The sequence below is a fragment of the Necator americanus genome, chromosome II, assembly GCF_031761385.1.
Source record: "Necator americanus strain Aroian chromosome II, whole genome shotgun sequence".
NCBI lineage: Eukaryota > Metazoa > Nematoda > Chromadorea > Rhabditida > Ancylostomatidae > Necator > Necator americanus.
Window position 1 is genome coordinate 19,039,891 of NC_087372.1, and position 27,669 is coordinate 19,067,559.

The 27,669-nt window shown below is 42.3% G+C and overlaps 5 protein-coding genes across 7 annotated transcripts; all 5 read right to left on the bottom strand.

The window, feature by feature from the left end:
• Window positions 1-244: 244 nt before the first annotated feature.
• RB195_018417 (uncharacterized protein) lies at window positions 245-775 on the bottom strand (the record flags this gene model as incomplete). Its single annotated transcript, XM_064185870.1, has 1 exon — window positions 245-775. The coding sequence occupies one exon, from the start codon at window positions 773-775 to the stop codon at window positions 245-247; it is 531 nt and encodes a 176-aa protein (XP_064041751.1).
• A 145-nt stretch (window positions 776-920) lies between these two features.
• On the bottom strand, window positions 921-1,994 carry RB195_018418 (uncharacterized protein; the record flags this gene model as incomplete). Its single annotated transcript, XM_064185871.1, has 3 exons — window positions 921-1,323; window positions 1,648-1,800; window positions 1,858-1,994. 3 exons carry the CDS (start codon window positions 1,992-1,994, stop codon window positions 921-923), a joined length of 693 nt encoding a protein of 230 aa, XP_064041752.1.
• RB195_018419 (uncharacterized protein) lies at window positions 1,452-1,994 on the bottom strand (the record flags this gene model as incomplete). Its single annotated transcript, XM_064185872.1, has 1 exon — window positions 1,452-1,994. The coding sequence occupies one exon, from the start codon at window positions 1,992-1,994 to the stop codon at window positions 1,452-1,454; it is 543 nt and encodes a 180-aa protein (XP_064041753.1).
• Window positions 1,995-2,127: 133 nt separating this feature from the next.
• On the bottom strand, window positions 2,128-2,958 carry RB195_018420 (uncharacterized protein; the record flags this gene model as incomplete). The annotated part of the gene is made up of 1 exon (XM_064185873.1): window positions 2,128-2,958. The coding sequence occupies one exon, from the start codon at window positions 2,956-2,958 to the stop codon at window positions 2,128-2,130; it is 831 nt and encodes a 276-aa protein (XP_064041755.1).
• RB195_018421 (uncharacterized protein) lies at window positions 2,128-27,034 on the bottom strand (the record flags this gene model as incomplete). Of its 3 annotated transcripts, XM_064185876.1 has the most annotated exons (31): window positions 2,128-3,073; window positions 3,134-3,252; window positions 4,625-4,764; window positions 5,433-5,528; window positions 5,581-5,688; window positions 5,743-5,815; window positions 5,867-6,000; window positions 6,059-6,153; window positions 13,150-13,236; window positions 13,304-13,367; window positions 13,440-13,527; window positions 13,578-13,690; window positions 13,752-13,815; window positions 13,873-14,009; window positions 14,793-14,896; window positions 17,229-17,339; window positions 18,332-18,405; window positions 20,115-20,352; window positions 20,419-20,501; window positions 20,682-20,819; window positions 20,901-21,018; window positions 21,072-21,171; window positions 22,511-22,649; window positions 22,778-22,831; window positions 22,885-22,978; window positions 23,081-23,236; window positions 23,426-23,572; window positions 24,868-24,971; window positions 25,024-25,158; window positions 25,214-25,410; window positions 26,878-27,034. In XM_064185876.1, the coding sequence occupies 31 exons, from the start codon at window positions 27,032-27,034 to the stop codon at window positions 2,128-2,130; spliced, it is 4,413 nt and encodes a 1,470-aa protein (XP_064041754.1). The 3 variants fall into 3 exon arrangements, with proteins under 3 accessions (XP_064041754.1, XP_064041756.1, XP_064041757.1); XM_064185874.1 differs by lacking the exons at window positions 17,229-17,339; window positions 18,332-18,405; window positions 20,115-20,352; ... (11 more) ...; window positions 25,214-25,410; window positions 26,878-27,034 and having other exon boundaries at window positions 3,047-3,196; window positions 14,793-14,892; XM_064185875.1 differs by lacking the exons at window positions 2,128-3,073; window positions 3,134-3,252; window positions 4,625-4,764; ... (12 more) ...; window positions 17,229-17,339; window positions 18,332-18,405 and having other exon boundaries at window positions 20,109-20,352.
• Between the last annotated feature and the right edge of the window lie 635 nt (window positions 27,035-27,669).

Below are 27,669 nucleotides of genomic sequence, written 5' to 3' on the forward strand. Positions count from 1 at the left end.
CACTGTACATGTTCTCCTAACTACAGAGAAATGAGAACGCAGGGAATCAACACACTCAGAAGAAGATACTTAGATACTTAGATGGCCCGTCTTCATAGGACGTGCGGACCCCAGCGTCTCTTCCTCGTTTCGTTCCCTCGCCATTGTCATTCAAGATGTTCTCAAGTTTCGTGAGTGACGTTAAAGAGGCCCTTGAACCATATCCAGCTGAGCTCTCAGCTGGTCCATCCGTATAGCCAACACATCATTTCGTTGGCAGTCTCGCTCGAGGGCGTTTAGCATCTCTTGGGATTCTTTTAGTCCATCTGTCGTCGATTCTTCTCATAACGTGACCAGCCCATCTATGTTTTGCTTTCGATACATATTCCGCTGGGTCGCGAAGACGGGACATTCCTCTTAAGTCGGAGCTGCGAAGACCGGCAAGGTGTTGTGTGCGCCGGTTAAACTTCAGGAGACATCTCTCAAGGGCTCTGTGGGTAGTAAGTAGCTTCCTAGACGTGGCAGCAGTGTCTGCCCACGTCTCCACTGCGTAACAAAGCGCTGGAAGAACTGTCGAGTTAAACAGATGGACACGAAGATCTTGATCCGTCAGTTGGTCCGTAGCTTCCCTGACGGCTGTAAATGTTGCCCATGCTGCTCTCATTCTTCTATTCAGTTCTTCCTTCAAGTCGTTTTCCATGCTCATGGAACGTCCGAGGTATACGTATGACGACGTTTCCACGAATTGGGAGCCTTCAAGTTGTACTCCTCCGTCCTCGCAGTAGGCGTTCTTCATGAACTAAGTCTTCTTTCTGTTTATTAGCAGTCCTATTCTCTTCCCTGCCTCGTTCAATTCGTTGAGCACCGTTTCTGCTTCATTGGTACTGCTCGAAAAGAGAACGATGTCGTCCGCGAAACGAAGGTTCGAGAGAAAACTTCCATCAACACGTATGCCCCTTTTTTCCCCAGGAAAGTGATTTCATTATCCATTGCAATGCAGCCGTGAACAGCTTCGGCGATATAATACCGCCTTGTCGTACACCCTTTCCAATGGGTATGGTGAGGGAGTAGTGGAAAAGCTGGATCTTCGTGGTGCATCGATCGTAGTAATTTGCTAATGTTCTCACATACGAAGAGTTCACAACTTGGTCGACCAGCGCTGACAGAATTGCATTCGTTTCTACGCTGTCGAAGGCCTTCTCATAGTCGACGAAGGTTAGAACAAGGGGCAGGCGGTATCCCCGGCAAGCCTCTATGACCCTCGACACGGTCTGGATGTGGTCCAAGCAGCTGAACCTCTGACGGAATCCAGCTTGTTCTTGAGGCTGGGCTTCATCCAGCGTCCTAGATATGCGCGTGAAGATGATCTTGGTGAATACTTTGTATAACACGCTCAGCAAGCATATCGGACGGTAGTTCCGAAAGTCCTCTCGGTCACCATTCTTACGAATAAGAACGGTTCGCGAGGTCTTTCACTGGGCTAGGTTCCCTTCTTTCTGAAGGCAAGACGTCATGTGCACTGCTAAGATTACATAAAGTGGATGACCACCAGCCCGAAGAAAGTGTGTTGGTATAAAATTAGGTCCGGGGGCTGTGCCAGATTTCATGCTCTTGATAGCGACTCGTAGTTCCAGAGGAGTTGATGAACGGAAAAGAGTCGAGTAGAACCTCTCCGTAATGATTTCCATCTCACGACGAGAAGACGTGCGAGTCCCGTCTTCGCTTAGCAAGGTTGCTAGCGGAATATTATATTCGCGGAGATCACTGCGGCACTTCTTTAGACTCGTTCTTTTTTGTGCTGCTTCCAGAATCTTCTTCTGCCTGTATTTCAAAAGATCCTCCTGCAACGCTTTTCTGCAGCTAGTGTTTGCTACTAACCGCTCAATGTGCGATGCATTCAGATCAAGCCTTCTTCTTTCCAACAATTCCTCGGTGGTCTTCGAAATTCGATCCACGTTTGTCGTGCGCGGCTTCGAGGCACGCTCAGCACAGGCTCCTAATCCTCTGAGCAGCATCTCGTAGTCCACGTTTGGGTTCTCCTCGATGTGTCAGTCACCTTGGGACAGGGAGTCCTCGAGTGCGCAATTGTCGTAGACGACTTCTTTTCTCCTTCGTTGCCGATAGCAGAAGTTGTTTTCCATAGACTGGCTAAGTCGTATTTTCGCGAAGGAGACGGTGATCAGAACCACTACAAAAGGATGGTACTACTGAGACGTCAAGTAGACACCACCTCCGGTTGGTGAGCATGTGGTCGATCTCCGCACGAGTCGCGCCCTTGGGCGATTCCCATGTCCACCGACGATGATCTTTTTTCATGAAAAGAGAGTTCCCATGAAAGAGGCGAGCGGCGGACAACAGCCTGGCGAGACGATTGTCATTTTCATTCCGATCCCCTAGTCCGGATCTCTCGATCCTGTATTCCTCTTCCGTAGCCTCTCTAAATTTTGCGTTGAAGTCTCCGACAACGAATTTGTAGAAGGACTTCTCGTTGCAGATTACTTCCTCCAGCTTCTCGTAAAACGCGTCCAATTTGGATTCATCAGCTGCTTGTGTTGGTGAGTAACAGTTGATGATACTGATGGGTTTTTGACGCAGAGGGCGGAGGCGAAGAATGGCCAGGCGAGGTGACAGGATCTCGTGAGAATCGACAAGATGGACGACGGATGGGTACACAACAAAACCAATACCGCCTACATCTCGCGACGGAACCTTCTCACCACGAATGACGAGTGTACCGTCATTCATCTGTCGTACGTCGCTCTTTTTGCACTTGGTCTCCTGCAGAGCAATCACGTGAAATTTGGTACGCTCTGCACCTCCGAGAAGGGCATGCAGGTCAGCGTCTGTGGACACTGTTCTTGCGTTGTAAGTACACAGTCTGAAACAGTCTCCATGGAGAGTCGTGCGTGTGTCGAATTGGTCCAGAATCAATGACGTCCTGAGCAACCTGAGATTTGATCGCCTCTCACCGGTCGCCATACCGTCCGACGTCTGAGACGGCAGGGCCCAGTGTGCAGGGTACTGAGACAGTGCATATGCTGGAGTGGCGAAACGATTTTTCCCCAAACTAAGCAGCCATGCCACGGCGAGTAGGCTTCAGATTCCAAGAAGTCGGAATGTCGGATGAGTCGAACTCCTTCTCAGCTTGGGAGACCCTGCTGGAGTGCGAACCTCCGATGTGCATCGCAGTTTGACGCCCAGAGTCACCTCCACGCCACTATGAGGTGGTAAACCGTTGTGGAGGAGAAGAAGATATGAACAGAAGAATACATTCTGGAAGTTCAAGCATCTATTTCCCACCCATAAAGTTAAAGGATAAAGTTTCTGGCGTTAATCAATCCGCTTGGGATGCGCCCCCACGTTCACTTCAATTCAGAATCGTTTGAGGTTTACGAACATGTGTCTGGCCTATACAATGACTTGCGGTGGCTACCGATATGTCAATATCTTTCATCCTCCCAGACAAGTCTTACAACTCATCGACCAACCCCCCCCCCTTCCTGTTTCACATAGTATCTCATATGCATATTCATATTCATACACTCGTCGCCTGTTTCAAATAGTATCTATAAGTTTCAAATGGAGACAGCCTGCGTTACAAAAACCTTCGAACTTGCAGGGTGTTGACTTTACTTTCTTCGTGGTCTACCGGGTTCACTTTCTCTGGAATAGGGTTCTCTAAACAAGCAAAAGTCTCGTAGCCACCTGGTCACTGGGCTTCCTTAATTTTTCGCACGACATTCTCAAATCTCAACTGCGCCCATGAGCTTCCAGGACCAAAACATATGTACAAAGCGTCGCAGTGTGTAAATTGCAAATTATGCAACTCTTCAGGAGAAGAAGTACGCTAAGACAACACCCTACGAAGGTTTCCAGGATGCTGTCCTGCTGCGCTGTTGAACGTGGTCGAGTAAAAAAAATCAGCGAATAAACGTATGAACACACAAGATGTACTGTAGCAATCCGATTTAAATTCATTAATGTCATCTACAGAGATGTCATGGTCGTCTGGATCCGAGGAGGTGGAGTGCTTTACTGGTAGATAGTTTACGAATCTATGCGTCAATTATAAAAATATGCTTTAAAAGCAACAACCGGAGGATCCTTGGTTCTTTAGGTTTTATTTCTATAACTTTATTTTCTCTGAAGAATGAAGGACGAGACCGGAAAAATTACAACAAAATCTGTACAATCGCTTATTGCTTGCTGGTTACACTCTTGCAATTTCAAATGCCCGCAATTTTGTCTTCTCAACTCAAAGTAGTTGTGATAAATTACCACAGAGCACACCTCAACGGTCAATATGGGATGTCACAGATGAACAATAATTAGTTGTCACAGTTGTACAATAATTTGATAATACAGCGAGTTGAAGACTCGCTATATTATCAAATTATTGTATTGTATTATTATTATTTAATTGTATTATCAATTCGACTTTAACTTTCAAACTCAGTTCTAAATCATTTTTTAATTTTAACTTAATTTTTCTACTGATTTAATTTTTGGGAGATCTATACAAAGTGGGCTAAAAAAAAAGAAGACTGAAAAAAGAGGCGAAACCTACAAAGTCAGATGGTTTTTGACAGAGTTACCGGTGGTAGCACAAAACCACAGATGGAACCACTATGTGAGCAAACCCCACCTGACTAATGCGTTGTTTGATCTCTTCGAAGATGACGTCGGACTTAAAGTCGCCCATTTTACTCGGAGGTGTCGCTGATGTTGAAGAAGATGGCGGGAAAGCTAGTCGATAAAGACCGACCACACCGGCACCACCGATTCCTGGAAGCGGTTAACGTAGAAGTTCTATTCGTTGTAATAGTAGAAATCGTTCCAGAATAGTCAAAACAAAGAGACTAAAGAGTAAAAGTACGGAGAACAACGGTTGGAACATGAACGTTGTCGCATCGAGGCTCTCGCATTCTTATCTAGAGGGCCTTATCACAAAAACAGCGAACAACATCACACAGAAGCGGGCAGACTGAATTAAAATTATCAAACAAATACGTTGAAAAAAGTGTACAAGAAAACTGACCATGGTGTCCTACAATCATGCTATATAATAACGGGCTTAGTCTGTCACGTGTGTATGTGTGTATATGTGTATGTGTATATATGTATGTGAAAAGAGATTCTAAAAAGGGGTGTGACGGGTCCACCGGCGTCGAATTTGCGCGCCGGTGGAACACGCAGTAATCCCATGCTCATACGCTTCTTTCTCACTTAAAGATGAAAAGTATGAGTTTCGGCAAATTCTACATCGCATTCCCTAAAATCATTTCGTCCAACATCGCTTAATCGTTTCTAATTTAGAAATTTCACGTATTTTCTCGAGGCTCCTCCCGGTACAACGTGGCGAGGAACCAAGAACCTAATTTTTTGACTACACCACCATTGTCTGCCCAAATTCACCTAAACTTGAAATAATCGAAAAACCAAAGAAGATTTACCAATATTGTGCTGCATTCCCATTTTACAGTTCGGCACTTGGCGTTTCCCACATTTTCCTCGTAGCTGATTAGACAGTTCGACAACTTGGGCCACTCCTAAACACAAACACCCAAATGATCAATAACCTCTTTTATGAATTTAAGTGACCTGTCGCTCCGATCGGATGACCCTTAGAGATGAGCCCACCCGAAGGATTAATGACCCACTTTCCGCCGTACGTGTTGTCTCCTCGGTCTACGATGGTCCCTCCTTTGCCTGAAATGCTGTGAATATGGAGTAATCAGAATCGGCAGCAAATGCAGATTTTACCAATATCGCAGAGGCCCAACGCTTCGTAGGTGATGAGTTCATTGGGAGCAAAACAATCGTGCAGTTCAATCACCTGAAAACGATCAGCTCAGGGCAGGTGTTTGTGGCGCAGAACAGAGCTGACCTGCACATCATCTGGTGTAATGCCTGCTTCCTTGTAGAGTTCCGACGAGATCTTCTGGATCATATCAAATCCGATCATTTTTATGTTGCTGTTCTCTTTGAACACAGATGGCAGATCTGTCCCGAGTTTTAGTGCTTGAAAATGAATTAATGCAGGTTTTGAAATGACTATTTCGTAAATAGGACTACGAACCAACGATTTCAACTGCTTGAGTCTTTAAATGGGGATTCTTCTCGAGGAATCGCTCCGAACACAGTACTGCAGCCGCAGATCCATCGGATGTGGGACTAAAATAGTTTGATTGTTATTGAACACACCTAAGCATATACGTGTAACTACTCTACACCCATGCGCAAAAAAAAAAAGATTACTGATGTCCACAAGTACAAAAACATCGCCTTCTCGTTAATAAGGTCAAACTCTTTGAAGAATTTAAATCAAGCAAGAAGAATACCACTGCTCGACAGTGGATGAACGGTTCCCTCAAATTCTCGAATTTGCTTCGATCACGTCTGAGTATTTTAGCAATGCACTGTCGTTGCTGCCACATTCTGCCTACCTAACGTTAGTCGTACGCTGCATTACTGACTCGCTGAAAACGATCCTGATTTCATCAATAATCCTAGAGCATTTTTTAGATAAGTTAGGATAAGCATAGTTGGCAAGCTGTTGAACTGCCTTGGAAAATCAGATACATCTACTGGAATACCTCTAATAGAAGTCAATTTTCTATCCAAATTGCGAGCTCATTGCACCTGGGCTCCTAATTTGTAGTTGTTTTTCCATCGACTCCGATGTTAAATAAGGGACGTGGTATAAAGTACCGTTCGCTGTTATGGTTATTTTCATGGCATAACGATTTGTACCGTCCAAGAGTGCGGCAACGCTCTGCCCACTCATTACTTCGCTCATATTACTTGCACCGTTCTCTGTCTACATTATAATAAAAACAACCCTAGGTCTCTAGTCACCCACTTCTACAGTCTGGTGCATCGGCTAAAACAAGCCAATACTCTCGCGTCAAAGAGTAGCACCTTTGAGGCCAGGAGAAGAGACTCGTTCATTAATAAAGAGCACACAGGTCTAACCAAATACCTAGAATCAATTGATTCATCCCACTTTTGGGAACGCTCCTGTACAAAGTACCTGGAGTTAAATCTCCGAAATAAATCAGAGTAACTCACCAAAGTTGTGAGTAATTTTCTCCCATACACAACGTACCTGGAGTTAAATCTCTGAAGTTAATTAGAGTGACTCACCTCAATTGTGAGTAATCTCGCTCTCGAACCCAGTACCTAGAGCTAAATCTCTGACTAATCACAGCAGAGTAAATTTCGGAATGAATTTGCCAAAAAAAAAAAAGATTCTTCATTTCCATAGGACCCCAATTGTGTTGAGCACATCACACAAAAATTTAGTCTCCAGATATAAGGAGTACACAACAAAAGTTGATTATCCCACTGTAGACGAAGAGAGCTACGAAAAAAGAAAAAAAGATCAACAATTACTCTCTTAAAGAGCGGTATCAGGCAGATTAGAGAAGGCAGAGAAAATCTGCAAAAATTGTACAATGAAATAAGGGACGAGTACAGAAACTGTAAAAATAAATTTGAGAAGAAAGATGTAATGCTCGAAGTAGAGCAAATTGAAGATGAATCTCAATTGTAAATAGCTGTAGCAAAGGCAAATAACCTCACATTCATGTTACCTTTACGATTAGACGAAAACAGTTGCATTTTGGACAGAATGAGTGTAAAACTCGGGTACACTACCCGCTGTACAAGTAGTGAAAACCAAAATTTAGATGAGGTAGAAACCCAAATCACACAAAATGACGACGGCGAACAAAATAGCAACCATAATGAGAGTGAACCGAGCACTTCACAATCAGGGTTGCCAAATTCAGTCGAATCGGTACAGAATCAAACAGAACAATTCCGTTATCGATCGATAAAACCTCCTCAGGCATCTCTACCAAAATTTCACGGAGATGCTGAAGAGTTCGCCGAATAATTGGCTATTTTCGAGACACCAGTTCACAAAAGCAAAGAGCTAGATGTCGTAGAAAAAAAACACTGTTACTCAAGGAAAGCTCGAGAGGCAGAGCTCAGAGTGCCATAAAAAGCATAAAACTAATTCCAGAAAAGTACGACTGGATCATAAAAAGATTGCAGGAAACATACTGCAATAAAACCACAAATAGGTCTCAAATAGTCTAAAAAACTGATCAACATGAGACCAGCAAACAAGTCCGCAGATAGCTGTTCATCTGTTTTTGATCAAATTCAAGTCGGGGAACGGTAAAGAGGGTCCCGGCGCATTCTCCGCGAATGCCTCCGAGACATAGCGTACCCAGTGGATATGCCGGCGGATACGCGAACATACCTCGCTCCAGTCGTTCAGGAAGACGCAGATATCCGTCTTAGATGTTCTTCTAGCCACAGAGACGCAGAAAACTGCGGAGTTACAAGAAAATATGCAAAGGAGAGTGGTATGAGCTGTCGAAATTACCGAATAAGTCAAAGAATAATAGTGTTAGATAGAAGTATATGGCATTTTGTATGGTGTTCTAATAAAGAAAGGGAGTGAGTTTGTCTTTATATCATCTTCAGAAAGTCTAGAAATCATACGAAATTTGAGCTCTTTTTCTTCCTGTAAGTTCCAAGAAGTCAGAGATATAGAAGGTCCCTCTGTCCAGAAATAAATTAGGCTACAAAAAAGCTTGGGAGTTACAGGATAACGATAATTCTCATTACCGTTACTTTTGAAACCTGGAATGTTCTTTCTAACGAAATTTTTTATGCACGTATTTTGAAGCTATTTGATACATCCTTATCTCATATTTCACGTGAGGATCTCTCTTGCTTCTGGTACGATTACAAAATTGAGATCACCTCACGTCACAAAATTGCAGTGAATGTGTATGAATCTCCAAAACAATTTAGTAGACAGTGAATTATATCCTGGCCGGTGATGCAGCGTATGGTTAGCGGTAGGTAAGCAAAGTCAGCTATTTAGGTACCAATGAAAGTGAATCTCTTTAGGACACGCACCATCGCTAATTGCTCTGACGAAGCATGACCGGGGCATGCTCGAAATTCCGCCGGGACCCTCTTTACACGCACCCATTCAAGTCTTGGTCAATCAAATGATATCGGCGGGATATGATGTGCGAAATACCTGTGACTCCATATGGTGCGAAACCATCATAGCCAAATTCCCAAAGGACATCATAAAACCTGTTCTGATACCTGTCCAAGCACTCCAGCAACAAACAATCAAGGACCTTCTGGCGCAGATAAAGAAAGAAGTTGCCGCAAAAGGTTATATCGAGAACAGATTGGGTCACTCAATAAACAATAAAGTGAGTACTTCAAAAGAGAAGTACATCAGCCAGCGACCTCTAGCCAATGAGTGGTGCTTATTTTGCCACAAGGGTCATCATCCGCCAATGTTGTGCAGAACAGTTACTGACCAGAACAATCGACGCAAAATAATAAAAGATGATAACAAATGCTGGAAATCCTGTTCACCTAACCATACCAGCTTTGATTGTCAGAAACCAGACTGTTTCCAATGTGTCCTGACCATCTTAGTCTATGCTTTAAGAAGGAAACAAAGCAGCAGAAAAATTAGGTGCCAGCATGGAATTTAAGTCAAAGGGATATAAATGGTCAGAAGAACCCAAGATCGGTATACGCACCGAATTGCAACCGGAAAAATCCAGCAAATCATTACGACGGAAGAAAAGTAACGTCCAATAATACTCACGCAGGCGCTGAGAAATTATCTTCAGATACTTCAGATATAGCATCAATAAATAACGCATCCCAGTTAGTTCTCATGACGAATGAAGGGAACATTTGGAGTTGCAATAAGAAAGAATTCGAGAAAGTGCTCTTTTTCTCCGATTCTGGAGCACAGAGAACGGTGATTGAAGAAGCCGAACGTTTTGGTCTACCTCGAGAAACAACTGAAATCTGTTCAATGTCCGGAATAGGTGGACATATTGAGAGCTTCAAAAGTCATATAGTACATATGAGAATTGGTACGGCCTACGGTGAAGTGATTGACATGAGAATTCAGACTAAACCAGTGATCACAAACGGATTTCCAAGTGTAAACCGACAGTCGACATCGAATTTCTCAAAGAAAACAACATTTGCCTGGCAAACAAAAGATTAGAGGGGAACACCAAACCCCATGTAGTTTAGTAGGGCTAGACTACTATCATGATCCAGTAATTGGCCCTTCTCACTTGGTAAAGACTTCCACTGGTCTACACATCGCAATAACCGTATTCGTATCTGCAATTTACGGAAAAAGAGTTGTTAAAAAAAAAGTTGTTTAAAAGAGAGAACAAAAAAGATAATCTGTGCTACGGACACACTGCTGTACATGAAAACAGCGAGCAAGATATTTTGAGAAAAATGTTCAAACTCGAAGGCCTTGGTATATCAGCACAAGAGTGTCCAATAGGCGACATGATCCACAGATACCTTGACGAATATTCAAAGAGAATTTTGTTTGAACAAGGACGCATATTTGCTCCACTCCCTTTGAAAAGAAACATTTCTGAACTTGAGAATAACTACGCTGTAGCTGTTCGCCGCCTGGAATCACTGCAAAATATGCTCCAGCAAAGCCATGTACAACGTGAATAGCACAGCAAAATCCTCAAAAATTACGAGGAAACCGAATTTATCGAGCAATTCGAAGACAATGAAGCTAGCGCTGTAGGAGTCTAATACATGCCGCATTCAGGCGTGATCCACAAAGGAGAGTCATTCATTAACAAAATTCACGACATTTTGTTAGCATCAAGATTCAACAAAATGATTCTAAGTTGCGATATTGAGGCCTTCACTCAAATCCACTTAGTCTCTTCAAATAGAGACATGTGCAGATTTTTGTGCCTGAAAAACATGAACCTCCCACCAACAAGAGATAACCTGGTACACTTCAGGTTCAAGAGACTCCCTTTCGGAGTAACAGCATCTCCAAACATTCTTAGTATTTGCTTGGCGTCATTCTTGAACAGCCAGAACACGGATCTCGCCGCTGAAATTGGCAAGAACCTATATATTGATAATATCATGATGACTGCTGACACTGTAGAGGAAGCTCTACAAAAGTATCGAGAATCCAAGATACTATTCGCGAAAGTCGGTATGAATTTGAGGGAATACATACCAAATTCAAATGAGGTTAATTCTCAAATACCGATTCGTGATAGACTGGAAAATGGTTCTCTAAAATTTCTGGGTGTCGACTACAATGCAATCCGAGATAGTGTATTAATGTCTTCTTGTTTTGCCAACGAGGTTTAGGTGAAACTTTTTCATTGGCCTGACGTTTCGACAAACTCTTTTTCAAGGGCCTGAAAATGGTTCGAGGTCTTTGATACTCAGCATATCCCATCAAACTCCTCCTCTCTCCTCGCCAACCCTCGATATTGTTCCAAGTATACCACGCAAGACCTTGAAAGGAAAACAACTGACCAGTTCCACCGACTAGCGGAGTTGGTAAACCACCGCATTCTTAAAGATTGTCACCAAGGCGAATGAGATCTACGCACTGTGCAGTATCCTTAAGTACTGGTGTCTGGATAACGTTAAGGGACTGCATGTGGGGCAATCTTATAGCTCACAGAGTGTTACGAACGGCAAGAAGTAATTGATAAGCACTCATTTTTGTTATTCATGGACGGATTCCTGACGGAAATCCAGAATGCTTCCAATGCCTTCTTAGCAGATATTTCTTTCTCGTGGGCTAATATTGTACATTTTATTTCAAACTCATTTCCATTATGCTTATCATTTTTGTGGCGGCCTAACGGTGTCATCGAACTCCCTCGCCTTTTACCAGCCAAATGTTCCTTGATACGCACGTTCAGCATCCTTCCAGTTTCTCCAATATAAATGGCGTTGCACGTTAGGCATTCTATTTGGTAAATAACTCCGATGTTCGTGCAATCCGAGATAATTTCAAAGTTACGACGCATTTCCGACCAGTCAGTCAACTGACGAAAAAAGAGATCTTGAGTCAAATGAACTCGGTTTATGATCCTATCGGACTCGCTGGACCTCTACTTGTGAAACTTAAAGCAAGGATGAGAGAATTGTTTGGACACAAACATCTAGAATGGAGAGACGCCCTTGATCCAGTCATCTGATGGAACGAACTTTGTGAAGACGTCAATAACGCGGTAATCTCCGTTCCCAGATCCATTTCTCAACAAGGTGGCAAAATGCGCCTGTGGGTATTCGCCGACGCTAAAAATGGCGACAGCAACATGCGCATATCGTCAGTGTACTCTTACTGCACTATCTCTATACGTTAAGCAGTGGGAAAACAAAACTTTCACCTAAAACGTGCCGTACACGGTACAGGTTCGATCTCGTGTTTCAATACGAGAAAATGTACAACGTTAACATCAGCTCATTATCTGTTGTATAAACATGTTGTTCGTGCACAAAAGCATATTATCCCGGTCGGCCACGAAGCGGACATACAAGAAGTAACCACTAACTGAACGCCTCAGCTGTCATCGTCATCAAGAAGCCATCAGCAAGCCACCAGCCGTCATCAACGCACCCGCACCAAGCCGAACTCTAAAGCCACCATCAGCAATTCACCATCGAGAAGCCACTATCAACTCAACGCACCACCCACCACACTCCACAAACTCCGCAACAGTAGAGCCGTACGAAGGAAAAGATTCTTCGAACTAGAAATTGTTGTCATAATTTACTAATTTGTCGCAACGGCAGTATCATCGACCCCGATGATAAATAAGGGGCGTGATATAAAGTACCGTCCGCTGTTACGGTTATTTCCGTGGCATAACGATTTGTACCGTCCAAGAGTGCGGCAGACAACGCTCTGCCCACTCATTACTTCGCTCATATTACTTGCACCGTTCTCCGTCTACTTTATAACAAATACATTCCACTGAACCACTGTTTCGGTCTGTTCAGTTATGGTGATCAAACCCCTAGGTCTCTAGTCACCAACTTCTATAGTCGTTTTTCCTTACTGATCTATTTGATTCAGTAATTTCGACAACTCTCACCGTGAACTTTTCTTTTCATATTTCCTTATAACTGCACTGTTCATCTTCGTAGTTAGAAAACATTTAGAATGGCTGCCTTTGTCTCTACGAACGACAAGAGCGTGGCTTCGTCGAGGCATGATTGCGTCTCCTTGGGCACCCGTAATGTGTCGGAGAAATTTATGGGAAAATCTATGGGAACCTCTTTACGGTTTCACCCGCTGCTCACCTGCACTCGAGGAGTCCCATAAAGTCATAAATCTTTCTGGCATTGAGCACCTGGTCAAGACTGAACTCTTTGGTAAATTGCGAGTTGCTGAAACGAAGAATCAATTTGTGCGAACGAAGTAACAGTTGACTCTAAAATGAACATCAACACTTACGAGTTATGAACAGAGTGCAGGTGATTCTTCCAAGCAATTTTTGCAAAATGTTCTCGTTTTGTACCTGCATCAAAATTTTAAGTTAATATCATTAACAGTTACATACAATTCTCCTTCCATTCCACCAATGTCTCACCGTATTTTTCCATATGTTCTTTTCCAGCATTTCCGAACATCTGGGCAGTCATAGGAGCGGGGAAAAGGCCGTAGGTATCTGCCATTACCTACAGACAACCGTTTTTTCACGTGAGCAGTAGAAAAAATCAGCACGTACTTGGATATGATTGTCCACAGACAGAGCTCTGTCATCACTGTTGCCAGCTTGAGTATCCAAAGATCCCGTGGCCATTTTTTCGAAGCCACACGCAAGTACAACATCAGCGTTACCTTGAAATCCAGGAAGAGAATGCAGACTTTTCCTAATCTTGTTGCAGAAACTGAAACTCACCGCTTTCAAGTATTTGCTTACACAGAAATAGTCCTGATGACCCAGAAGCGCATGCATTGTTCACCTTGAAATGGTACATCAACTTTTCTGGAACTGAAGAAGATTTTCGGAGAATTCTCACATTGAAGATAGGTATCCCGGTAAATCCGAGCTCATAAAGAGCCCTTTGTCCACAGCAGGTACCTCCAAACAGGTATCCAACAGTAGCCTGCTGAATGTCCGAATATTTCAGTTTGCAATCATCTAGCGCCATGTTCACTAAAATAGTTCTTGAACTTGGCCGATGAGGAAAGCTTTATTCTTCGAAAAATATGAGCAGGAGCTTCCTCCACTTATTTATTCGGGGAAAAATCCGCAAAATGCACTCTACAAAATCGCTCCTTACCTCAGATTTCACCTTAAGATGTTAACAACTACCCTGCTAAAACTATAAGGAAAATCAATAACTCTCGGGAGGAGAGTAATTAAATGAGGCTCCTTTAAAGAGTAGAACAACGTTCACGGTAATTTCTTCGTTTAAATGACTTCATTTCTAGGCTTTTCTGGAAAGAAGTGACAGCACATGTTTTCTTACTGTTACTTTTGCGACTAAAGCGTAGGTAGCGCAATGGAAAGAGGTTTCTCCAAAATTGCACGGTCTCCGCAGCTACCATTGATCAACCAAGACTTTCTAAGAATCCGCTGCAATTTGGTGCCAGAGTTGAGATTCAACTAACCCCTGTTGAATGTTGCATGGGTTCAATAACAATCTATTTACATAGCTCTACTAACTCCTAAAAGATTAGTGAACGCTGCTCATTATCTCCATACTTTCACTATGAGCGACATGAAAAGTTTGGCATAAGAAGTGAACACAAGAACTAATTCTAATCGACCTCCTGAAACAATCACCAATCTTATGACAAAACACAAATAATGATCATAGGTTCAGTCATTAACGCGACAGATTGATGGTTTCAGTCAAAATTCATCTTGAATCTGTCAACTAAACGGGATAAATGTGATTGTTACGCAAAAATGGTAGTCTAAAACGCGACGTACCAGCTTCCTTTACCATATCTGGATAATCCCAGTCACGAGATCCTGGTTTACAAAATTTTGTCATTCCAACACCGATGACGAACACTTTTGATTTAGTCATTCTTCTAAAAATGAAAACATTCACAACAGAGGCCGTAAATAAATATCTAACAGTAGTAAACCAAGAGGTTGAAGCGACTAGAAAGCAATCGTGAACTCGGTAATGAGCTTAGAAAAAGTTCGAAGGAATATTTACACATAACTGAATGCAAAGCGGACCAACCGTTCAGAGCGAACTCTGAGCGTGTGATAAGACTACGGGAACAACAGGCGACATCGTAGTCTGATAATCAGAAGTGAATCAACATTATTCCAATGCCAAAGTGTGGATAAGCACACGAGTAATCATACGTTTACATCTTAAACAATGCGACTTCAAGCAGAAGTTCCAAATCGGACATTATGGATCTTGGTATGGACAACGAACATGGCCGGTTCAACTGCGGTTAAACTGAGCGCAGTTATCGATTTGATAAGGGCGATCGATGTAAATGGCATGTTCCAGGCAAAAGAACAGAAATTATCAGAACCACATGAATCGAACAGTGAAAACCAGAGATTGCTCGTAACTAAGGAGAAGAAAGTTAGTGCCGATGAAATCACTTCCAGTTGACCTTCGTAATTACGGAGGTCACTATACCCACCCTAGTTGACCGGATTCGTACATGCGTGTTAGATTATCGTTCCTTCGAGATGTGGTACCACATTCAAAATGATTAGATTTGTTTGAAAACCTTTGCTAAGATTTTATAGAGGGTGACACAGGAAAGTGAGGAATTTTGAATGTAGTAGTAGTAGCCTTGAGGAGTTGGTAGACAGGTGAGTGTGGCATCCTTCAGTACACAACTATTTGCCATTTAGTAATAATGAACCTGCGGATCGGTTCACAACGTGCTGTGAAGTCCTTTTAAAAAAAAATGATGATAGTGCGATTGTTGCTCATCGGGAATTTCGAGGTCATCACAATTAAGGTGCATATTTGTCTGTGTGCTATTTTTCTTATGGGCAATGTGTTCATCTACATACACCCAACGACCATCCTTGAGTTAAAAACGAGGATTCGAGAAAAAAATTTCCGTAATCCCAATGGAAGTGCACGCGTTCGAATGACCATTATCTGATGGACAGTGTTTTTAGAAATTTATTTCATTTTTTGGTTGAACACTCCGTGGCATGTATTTTACATTTGCTTTTAACAATAAAAATTGCAAATTCATTTTTCTTTCACTTGCGAGAGTTAATTTCGGGGCACCCCTGTGTATCCGATAAAGAATGGATGCTCTCCCGGCGAAAGAAGCTGTTTTAATGGTACTGAATGACAATAACATGTCAACGAAAACGGGTCGATTCTTCATGCCGTTCATTCTCGCTCAGCCTAATGAAAATGATCAACGAGGCTGTCACATTCGTCTAGACATAAGCATCTGCATTTTCGCCTCTGAATGTGTTCATCCATGTGTGAGCGCGATGTTGCCACAAAGCAGCCTTCTTCCCCCGTGTGCCTCATACTCCCGTTTTCCTGTGACCTTCACCAACTGCGTTCACATAAAACATTCTGTGGCTACCCTATGTTTTTACATCCATCAGCAGCGCGCCAGTTCCTCGTTTACTGATAACCGTTTACTATCTGAAATCCTCCTCGAGTTCATTCACCACCATTACAATAGAAACGGTGGCTCATAGCTTACTGCGTTGACAACCGTTCTGGCTGCCCGAAACAGTATACAGTAGTGTCAGAACGGATCCCCCTCCCTGGTATCCATAGGTGATTGCGCTGGAAGTGACACAGTGGGGTCTTCACCTATCTCTGCAGTCCAAACGGAGCTGCTAAGAGTCCCACCCCAATCGCTGGTGCTCACGCACTCACCCTTGCCTTCAGCTCGTTTTGACCTAAATGTGTAAAATTGGACGACATGACATTCTAATGATAACAGTTGGAGGGTGAGGAAGAGAACACATCTTCGGCCATATTTATTGCTTTTCTTTTTTTATTTATATAAATATTTTTATCTATCTTATCTTATCTTATCATTTATTTATTTTATTTTTATTTATATGGTGAACCTTCCTTCTTGTGACTTCGTGCAGAAGATGTTTAGCAATTACCTCGTTTATCAAAGATGAACGGAAACGTTATTTGCAGGAATTATAGACGGTTCTCGAACGCAGACTTAACACATGCGTTTTCCTTTAGACAGGGAGGGGCAATTCTCATCCTGATGGCTACAGTTTTCAGTTTTCTCCCGTGCTTCCCTAGGAAGCAGCGTGATCGCATTGCATCATTCACTTTTCAGCGCCAAAGGAAACATCTGGCGAAAAAAAGCTTCAAGAAAGTTGTTAATTTACGCACAAGGTCACCTTAAGGAACAGATCTGCGTAACAATCAAAGTTAAGCACCTTGAGAACGTCTTGTCGCAGGTGCGATGAAATGAAAAATCCACAGGTGCGATGAAATGAAAGCAATCAACAATCAACACTCCCCAATCACACCATAATTGACGCAGTCTCCTTAACATTGAGTTAGTATTGAATGGATTTCTGGTGGAATTACCTGGCAAAACAACCCTTTACACACACGACTTACACAATGCGGGACCTATACCAGAGTCAAAACAACGCGAAGCGCGATGCAGTTGCGTAATCGGTTGCGCTGCAAGCGGTGCGGTGGAGCGCAGCGGTTAAGATCGAGTGGGGACCCCTACTACCACTATTCATTGCTGCAGTTCGTGGTCACATCTCGATTCCAATAGCTAACCGCACCGCGTCGCTTCGAGCGCGACGACGCAACTGTACCGTGCTTCATGTTTGACCTGAGTGTAACTTGAGCTCGACTTTCATATCATCATTCGAACCCTTTATATGCAAGAATGGGAGAACCAACCATTCAACATTTTTGCAAATGCTGCATTTGAGCCAAAGAAGAAGCCAAAAGAAAGAATAAGCTCCACAAAAACCTACATCAGATTGAGTAATAAGTCGCGAGCGTTTTCTTTCAAACCTAAAAATACACGTGAAATAAGGGTATTTGCAAATTCTTTTATGTTATATGATAGAGAACTTCTTCTTCTAAACGACAACGTGGCCTGATTCTTCTGGTTTTACTGTTTTCCTTGTTTCGTTCTTGTCCTTTCATATCACTGAAATGGAGCGTAAAATGGAAAAAATGGAGCATTTTCGAATTTCAGTTTTTAAGGCCGCTGAGAACTCTCGCGACATTTGTCCTTTTTGTTCCTGGAGGGAATATGGTGAGGTATGAAACAAAAAATGGCAAAAAAAAAACATTGAAAAATAAGAAAACATGGATTAACTATGCGATAGTATGAGGTACACTATTTATAAATTTGTTGCAAGCTTTTGTTTTGAGAAGAACATCGGAAAAGAAGAAAAGAAATGAACATTTCCTTTTTTTCAACTTATTTCAACACGCTCGATAATTGGTGGACTAGTATATGTGTCGCCTCGTAGATTCAAATTCTCTTTTTTGGAGCGCGAAGACTAACGTATTCAACGTAACTTTCGGGAATTGTCCTTTCCCCACGCGGAACATCAATCTCAGCTTCAGCGGCGCTGTCTTCTAGATATCGAAATGAGAAAACCAAAAGGTATCAAAAATGATAGTTTTCATGCATTGTGCTCCACATTAATGACCCGAAGAAGAAAATATCAGTTAGATAAAGAAAACAGAACATCACTACGATGTAGAGCGGAAGATTCTTCCTCGGGGAATTTTTAACAGAGAATCAGAGATAGGAAACGGGGAAAATTTCTGAAAATATCTACTGTTTTATAAATAGTGTCTACACTGCAGAAAGAAGTTCAACTGTTGAATGAATCATTACAGTTAACAAGGATTTATGCTATGTAGACTTTTTGATTCTCTGACAAGGCCTGGTTGCCATTCACTGAAATAAAAAACAAATAATTTAAAAAAGTAGTTAAAATCTGCCGAAATTTTGATAGAGGACACGGGAACAGTTGGCACTTCTGAAAAATTACGTTTCGATGGAGTTCCACGTTCTTGGGAACGTTATTCAGCCTTGTTCGTCTGTTTTGCTCTTCCGTTCTTCTGCGAAGGTTGACGTGTCCGACAGGCATCATTCGGTATTCTCTGACGACATACGGCACTAACGAATAAAATGTCATTCTACAGAGGTGGACCTATGACCCACTTTCAATGCAATTATTACTGACAATAAAGATCACGTAATGATGTTAATCGTGCAGATATCACCTATTTATTTTTGACGAAAGAATAATTAACCATTGTGTCGGAATGTAATTTCTTCCATGAGAGCACATATCAAGATCGCTCAAGCCGAAGCTGGACACCGCCTTCATCGGTCGATGGCACCGACTATCTAGTCGCGGCTCTTTCTTCCCATGTTTTCGGTAGTTTTTTTTGGAAATTTTTGCTCCTTTTTTCGCGCACTTGTGCATTATTGACTGGAAATACTTTATAGTCGTCAATTTCGGAAGCGAAAATTGCCCATCCACTTTTGGAGTTGAATATCAGTGCCCGACCACGCCATTGACGCAACATCTAAGCCTTCGTTATCTCGTTCGACAGCAAGCGCACCTCCTCTGCACACCGCTTGGAAATAAAAGTTTTCTCTTTTTGCATGCTTCTGCAGATCCGCCGGTCTTCACCCACCAATGATCTGAGCCCCCGGTGCCAATCGCACTTTCAGCCTTCTCCATTTACTGCATTCCCTTCCCTCCAGTTTCTGAAGCATCGACATCTTTTGCGAGTTCTTATTAGATCCTATACTATTCTTTCGAGCACAATTGTTTATGAAAAAATATCAGCGAACTTAAATCACCTCGCAGATGCTTGGGGTTGCACTTGATAGGTTTCCCAAGAACTTCGTCACCAGCTCAAATATTGAGTAAATCTTTATTCTATTCTATTTTTAATATATATATATATATCACAATCGAAGAGCACATACATGAAAATACCCGGATCATCATCACAATACAGTGGAAGTTTGCTGAGAAATAGAAAAAAAACAAGCTACCGGATGGGTGGGAGCGCCTAATAAGAGCTATCGATATCGGCGAAATCAAAAACAGCTCAAATGACTAGCAGATTTATACTGTGTTAATAAAAATATCGGCGAAAGGAACACTTTGGCACACAACAATCGGCACATCACAAAGACACTCAGATCAATAATGTAAGACATTTTGGTCATGATTACACCTGAAGGAGTTCATAGTTATGCGAGACGCGGCGGAGATGCGGCTGTGGCAGTTCATGCAAAGGCGGCGTGATCGTCACACCCTCATTCCTTCGTCCTCTGCATTCTTGGTGCTCTTCACCCTCCTCTTTGACTTTGGTCTCGGTTGTGACATTATGTACATAGGACAGATCCAACATTTACAGATGGGAATGACGATCTTGGTGAGGATGACGTAGACCACCACAAGCACGCACACATACACAAGGATGTCGGTAGCCATCATGACGAATTCGCCGAGCGATGAAACGCCGTTCACCCACGACATCGGATTCAAATACCTGTGGAGGAAAAAATCCCTTCAAGGAGGAACGCGAAAAGAACGGAAGCCTCGGAAAGAAACTCACTTTGAAAGACCTGTAAGGTTTATTTGATTGCATGAAGGGCAACTTCCCACCATCTCGTGCCAAGTGTTGTGCTCAATGTCAATCTGAAAAATCTAAAAATAACTGCTATCCAGAAAATTAATTAGAAGAGTTGGCCTCTGCCTCCAAAATCAAATGGTTCGTTTATATGCCTACATTTCTGCAAACATTAACGCTACTTCAAATCCCAAACAGTACTGACTTTTCAGCCTATCATAGACCAACTCCGTATTCAAGAAACTTACCTCCAGTGGAGTCTCGTGGTACTGTACTATGCGGCATAATGCTTGCTCTTCACGTTGTTCATCAGCATACATGCAGATGATCCTCGGCCCAGATTCCACCACGGCTGGCAGAGGAATGATCATCGATCGGTTTGACGCCTAGACAGAAATACTTTGATTTTCACTTCCGACGTTGCACGTAGTGAACTATACGTTGGCATATACCAAAAGTAAACTCACATTGAGATCGTGGACGTAAGTTGTAAAAGAGAAAATCTCGTCAGAATCGCGGTGAATCGAGTACCTCACCGCCCCGTTGATCTTACCGGACGCACCGTACAATGTAACGTTGAAGTACCTGAGTAGTAGATCTATAAGCGAACCAGAATTAATACATTCAATTAAACTGACCTGTTGCTCCTCGAGTCGACAATGATTGTCCCAGTGAAATCTGAGATCTTTGAGGCGTTGTGAAAGAAAACAAGACGGTGTCCATCAGCATCCCCATTCACTAAAAGTATTAAGTAAAATGGAGAAGTGCGATTACTAGCATTCCAGATGCAAAGCACCAAGTACAAAATACTACCTTGTAGTGTTTTGCTATAGTGTGCCTACGAGGTTTTTAGATGGAACCTTTATCTGCCTGACGTTTCGGCTTTTTCGCCGTCTTCAGAGGCCTAAATAGAGGATGACTGGAACAATGCTACGTTTATCCCGTCAAGTGTCACACCACCCTGGGTCAGTGTTTCGATAATCGTTCAGGGTAGTGAAAACAGAAACCTATCTACATTGAAAATGGTCTTACGTTTTGCTCCACCGGATGTGGCGCGGCTGGTCTCACGCACTTGTCACTCAGTGTACCAGCGAATGAGTATTACTATTATTAGATCACCAGCGACGACATAGATTATTTGATCTACACACAGAATATCAGGCGGTTATAGGTCACAGAGCGGTACAAGTGGCAAGAACTCATTCGTTATGGACGAGCATTCATTCCTATTATTCATTGAAGGGTTTCTTTTAAGAATAAAAAACGCCTCCAACGTCTTCCTTGCCGATATTTCTGTTTCGTGAGCCAGTATAACGCATTTCACATCGTAATCGTTCCCGTTGTGGGCCTCATGTCTGTGCCTTCCTAGTGGTGTTATCAAACTTTTTCGTCGTTTTCCGGCCATGTGTTCATTAATTCTCACTCCAACATTCCTACCGGTCTCCCCAACGTAAGTTGCATTACATATCAAGCACTCAATCTCATATATTCCCCCATTTGTGTGCAGTCTTTTTCCAAATTCCTATATTAACTTCACAGATGCAGTATCTATCATATAGTCTGTTTTAACAAACGGCTTTTGATTTTTATTTGAGTTCCAAGATCGCCTGTTTTTCCGTAAGGACAAATAACACTGAATTGTAATATCTTCAGATGGTCAGGAAATTATTTCGCGCAACTGAGAGGGCTAGCAATGGGTCAACGATTAGCACCAGTACTGGCGATCTGCTTCATGAGCAGAATCGAAGAACCATCGCTGGTACACTGAGTGACAAGTGCGTGAGACCAGCCGCGCCACATCCGGTGGAGCAAAACGTAAGACCATTTTCAATGTAGATAGGTTTCTGTTTTCACTACCCTGAACGATTATCGAAACACTGACCCAGGGTGGTGTGGCACTTGACGGGATAAACGTAGCATTGTTCCAGTCATCCTCTATTTAGGCCTCTGAAGACGGCGAAAAAGCCGAAACGTCAGGCAGATAAAGGTTCCATCTAAAAACCTCGTAGGCACACTATAGCAAAACACAGACAGAATATGCCGAGGTTTCAAGAGAACAGAACATTCGAACTAGTACCTTGTAGTGTGATGTGAAGATTAGTCCCTTCGGCATGGGTAACAATCACCTGACGTTGAGAGCCATCATAGATCCGAGCGCTCTGAATCCATGGATACACCATTTCCAATGGGCGCGAAAGGTTGAAATTTCCGGGCATCTGAATCAGAAAGAAGGAATCAGTAAACAGAAACGGAGGTGCAAAGAGAAGATTAAGAAAAGTATTCAAAGGACTTAAATTAATTCAATTACTAGAACTCTGAGAGATTAGACAAGGAGAAAACTCACGTAATTTTTTGCATCGATTATACTTCTGTAGGTCTGATCGTGGCAGTTTTTCACCTGGAACCAATTCCACCAATAAACTCTTGTGCACGTGATAACTGACCAGTTACCTTCGCTTTGTGAATTTCTTCCATCTTAACTATGCCGTTATTGACATGGAACCTTCCACTTTCGTCTACTCGGTACCATCCCAGTCTATCGAAACTGGAACGAATTAATTAATCAGTTGTACAGAAGACACTACGTGGAATGTCTACATAGGAAACAATCACACACACCATTTGCAAAAAGAAAGAGCAGACCCACTTATTGTCTGTAATTTCGTTCAATGGTTGTTTTCTTAGTTCATCCATCTCTCCTCCAGGATTGGAATTCGCGAAGTACATTCCTGTTTCAAGCTGATGTGATACTCGACCTCCTGCTGACACTGACAGAGCTATTCGTCCGAGAGAATCGAGGTATCTAAAAAAGTTGGCAAGTGTCCGACGTCTAACCTTAGAGTAATTTCTGAGAACGCATATTAGGAAACATTTCGGGAACAAGTAGGAGTACTTTTTTCCTAATTGAAAGCTGCAAAAATTTCATAAAGAAGCTAACGCCCTGTTGGGAGAACTTGACATCATCGGCTTTGTACGTACGTACGTAACGTACCTATCCTGGGTCCCTCCATCCAGTTGAGATCTAATGGTACTGTGGTCCTTTTCTATCCAACGACCATTACTGTAGTCGTAGGCGGTGTAGACGAAAGTGGCGAACGTTGACGGTTGTTCCAACTTCACTGCTGTGTAAGTTTGATTCCTAGAGTAGAAAAGTAAAAAGTAGTAGTCCTTCGTTTATAACTACCCATTTTGTTACGTATGTTGGTGATAGAGGCAGAATCGGCAAAGGCCAGCAAACTCTGCCTACGCTACAGATGAATATATTTATTTCCTTATTCTCTAGGTTTTCAAAAAAAAAAAAAAAAAACTTTTCAAAGAGGGATTGAAGTTGAAAACATTTTCATGGAAACCGATGCAGGGAGATTCGCAAACTTTGACGCAACTTTTTTGATTTATAACTGAAACTGAATAACAAGCTATCTTTAGTGATTGTTGAAATGTTACTATTTTGCCACGAACACTTGGCCAGCGGCAAATACATCTGGATTCAAAAAATATTTTTAGTACGCATATTTCCGAAGTAGTGAGACTAAATTTATGTCTGTTGAGTCTATCACTACCTAAATTTTCACTTATTTATTCAAATTTAGATACACATATATGTCAAAATAATTTACTAAGAGTTCTGAGGGTTTTTTGGCTACTTAGGAATTCATCTTGACCTATGTGCTCTCGATCGTTCATCCGCATATCAATTCCAGTATAACAACGATCCATTGACTGGAATTCTTCTGGTGGAGCACTTAATTTCTGTTGGAGAATTCCAAACAGAACGAGTTATCATTCTTTTGTCACCTTCATGGCGGTATCAGTTTAACTACAGTGCTAAACTATCGCCTATAACTTTGAGTAGATGGAAAATCAGTGAACGAATGCAGAGTATCGAAAAAACAACGAAAATACTTGATGAGGTTAGTTAGACAAAATTTTGACAAATTACTAGATATTTTTCCGTTCAGCAGTACTGCGCATTATCATCTGCTTTTCCTTCGCAACGTATCTAATGTGTTCAATTGTGGTTCTTCTATTAACTATTAGATACAGTTTTCTTTCAACTTCTGGACCTTGATCCAATTACATGGTGGGATCCAAGAAATAAAGGTCCCCTTTTAGTGAGTTGATGGTGCATGGTGTTTGTTGTGAAACTCGCTGTGAGAGAAAAAAATGGTTGCAGTGATTCACAGGAATGAAGTCACGATAGATGAAAAAATATTTCAACGTCAGTTCTTCGCCATTCCTTCTTACCTGGCACGAACGTCAAAGGAACTAACAAATGAAGGTGTTGGTAGAACTCTTATCAATAATTTATAATTAATTTTTTTCTGTCATTGTGACATGTTACAATTTCTTCCAGAACGGTCACTTTATCTCGTATTGGATGAAACAAGTGCCTGAATAAATGTAAAATTTCACCGGATGATATAGGAAACTTGCCTGTAAGGCCTGAACTTGACTTCACAGCAGAGCTTCGCATTGCTGCCAGGAGGACATCCAATAGGAGACTGATTAGGCAAAAATGTGCGATAACAAGAAGTGAGCTGAAAAAAAAACGATGGTGATGACAACTTACTCTGAAACACGTTGACTCACGAAGTCGCGGCCAGGATCCTCAGGACACTGCGTGTATTGGTGGGACTCGGCGGTGCAGCTGTCGGAAGCAGCATTGCATTCACAGATGCAGTCCGCTCTCACTTCAGGAATGCCGAATTGGTATCGTTGAGTCACCTGTAGCTATTTCTGGACATAACTTTCCAAAACAATATAGTAACGGAAGAAATACCGGATGATGGTGTTCGAGCCTGTCTAGTCGAATGGTGTGGAGCCATGAAAATGCGGGCTGTTCTTGAGACTGCGATATATGGTCGGTACGGTTAGAAGCAACGGGGACGCCCTCCTCCAGCCGGAAACAGACGGTCGTGTGCAACCCAATGTAGAACTGCATCTGCATACCGCCTCGCGAAATCGCTGCATTCGCACCTTAACGGCGTCGTAAACGTGACACATGCCTGGATGAGGAGGAAAGAGAGACAAAATCGGGATTAAGCAGATCTATCAAATAGCTGTACGGCTAAATGATGGGTTCGCGTTAGGACTGGCAAGTGGACACCAAATCTAACGATGCTAGAACCTGTCACTACCGATCCCTAAAATAGTTCAGAATTTCGAATGTGTGACCGACTAAGCTCGGTTCACAGTGCGTAATTCAAAGATTCCACTGTCATTTTCCAAAGAAACGAAAAGCAGATTCCATTACTATGTACCCCAACCCCGCTCTGACGAAATGAGCGGAAAACGAAGTTACCTATGAAAAGGATTCCTAATATTGTACTACTACCTTGATCTCCAGCGAAGCCCCCCTTTCAGTGAGTAGATCTTCTCAATTTTCGGAATTGGTGCTACATTGTCAAAATGTGGGTTAAGAGAAAAGATTCCTTTAACATTTCCAAATAGGCCGACTGAAGCTAAGAAAACTAAGAAAAAGTACTTCTGGGAATCCATGCAATGAGATGCATTACACTAGGCAATGAGAATGCACTGATAAAAAGGGCAACCTCATATAAAAGCGGAAAGGTCTTTTAGCTTTTTTCACAGTCTCGAGACTGCTAAGCAAAACTGAAAACTACTGTATCATGCCAGCAATAGTGCGACACTTTCTTCATCTTTCAAGATAACTTCAATTTTTCAATCTCAACTGTGCCTTCCTTTGTTTTCTACAATCAAATCTACAAAAGAACCAGCGAAATCGTACTTGCGAGATGAGACAATATTTTAAGAATTCCATGGTTTCTCTTGTGCTAGCTTCACGCTAGTGAGGTATTTCGAACTTGCAATACTTAGTAAAAATACGAAATTATGTACCTAGTACTCAGTTTGAAGTAGGTCATAAAATTGTTTCCAAATACGGATAAGGAACACTTTCCCAGAAGCAGTTTTTCCAAAAAAAAAACCTAATACTTTGGTTAAACAGTATGTAAGCTACGAGCCAGAACATGTAAGCCAAACTAATCCGAACTAAAAAAGCGAAAATGGTCACCACATGAAGTAGTAACTGCAGACCCCCATCAACAATCATATTCTTTCGATTTTCTGTACACTGCGAAGATCCGAGGTTTCACTTGAGATGACCTGTGACCGTCCGGATAATTCAGAAACATTTTTATGGAACGCAGCAATGTTGTCAATAACAGGTTACTGTATTAGATTGACAAAAGAAACTCATACAGTACATCTGCAAATTGCTGGTGCTTCGACATCGTAATTTTCGAAACTGCTGATCAATAGCGTCAAATTGAAAACACGCAGAAACATCAAAATGGCGACGAAGATTGATAATTACGCTAATACAAAGGCATGCACACATGAACCACAAGGGAATTTGGACAGAAGCCCGGATTTTCTCACTGTTCTAAAAAACTGTAGGCCGTATGTAAAAAGGCAACTAACTTGTGGAGGCTTGAGCGATGACTATCGGTGTTCTGGAACAGTGAGGAGGCTGAATAGGGAATAGATTTCGGAAGATGTCTTCGGTCGGTCGTTGTGAAGTGGAGTGTTTGATCGAGAAAAGCAAGGCAAGGAGGGGAAGGAGCCGTCGCGGCCGCATCCTGAAACGACGTCAGTGAGTGGGCATGACTGTCTGTGAATCAACGCTGATGGTGCAAAAGATGATCCTTCACGAAAAAAAAATTAGAGCATGTGCGCACATCAGATACACAAATACGGACACTAAAGCACTAGTAAGCGAAGCCAAAAAAGAAGAGAAGTAAAAGGTTCGTCGAACAAAACTGAGGAAATCTGATCCATTGATTAGTCAGTGCACACTGACCGGTCTTCCATTGTGCGCAGGCGCCGAAATCGAGTGTTAAAGTGTTATGAAGAGAGTTTGCGCTAACCTGGCCACCTAGTGACTAGACCTTTTTGGTGGTGGTTATGGTGTGAGAATAAAACGAGTCGAACTGCTACATTATGGAACGTTTTTATGGAATACCTTCTGCGGGGTGGGAGGTTTCGAAACCCCGCTGACACTGATTCACAGAACCTCACGACGCTAAAACAACAGTGCGGATACTACTCGGAAATGAACACAAAGGGAAAATATGTAATTTAGCCGTGGCCTGATGATGACTGGTCCAAAACAAACAGTCATACTCGACGGGAAGACGCTCTCAGATGTACGGTACGTTGAACTTATCTTTCTATGCTATTGTGACAGTTAAAAAATTCCGAGATGGTGTTCAA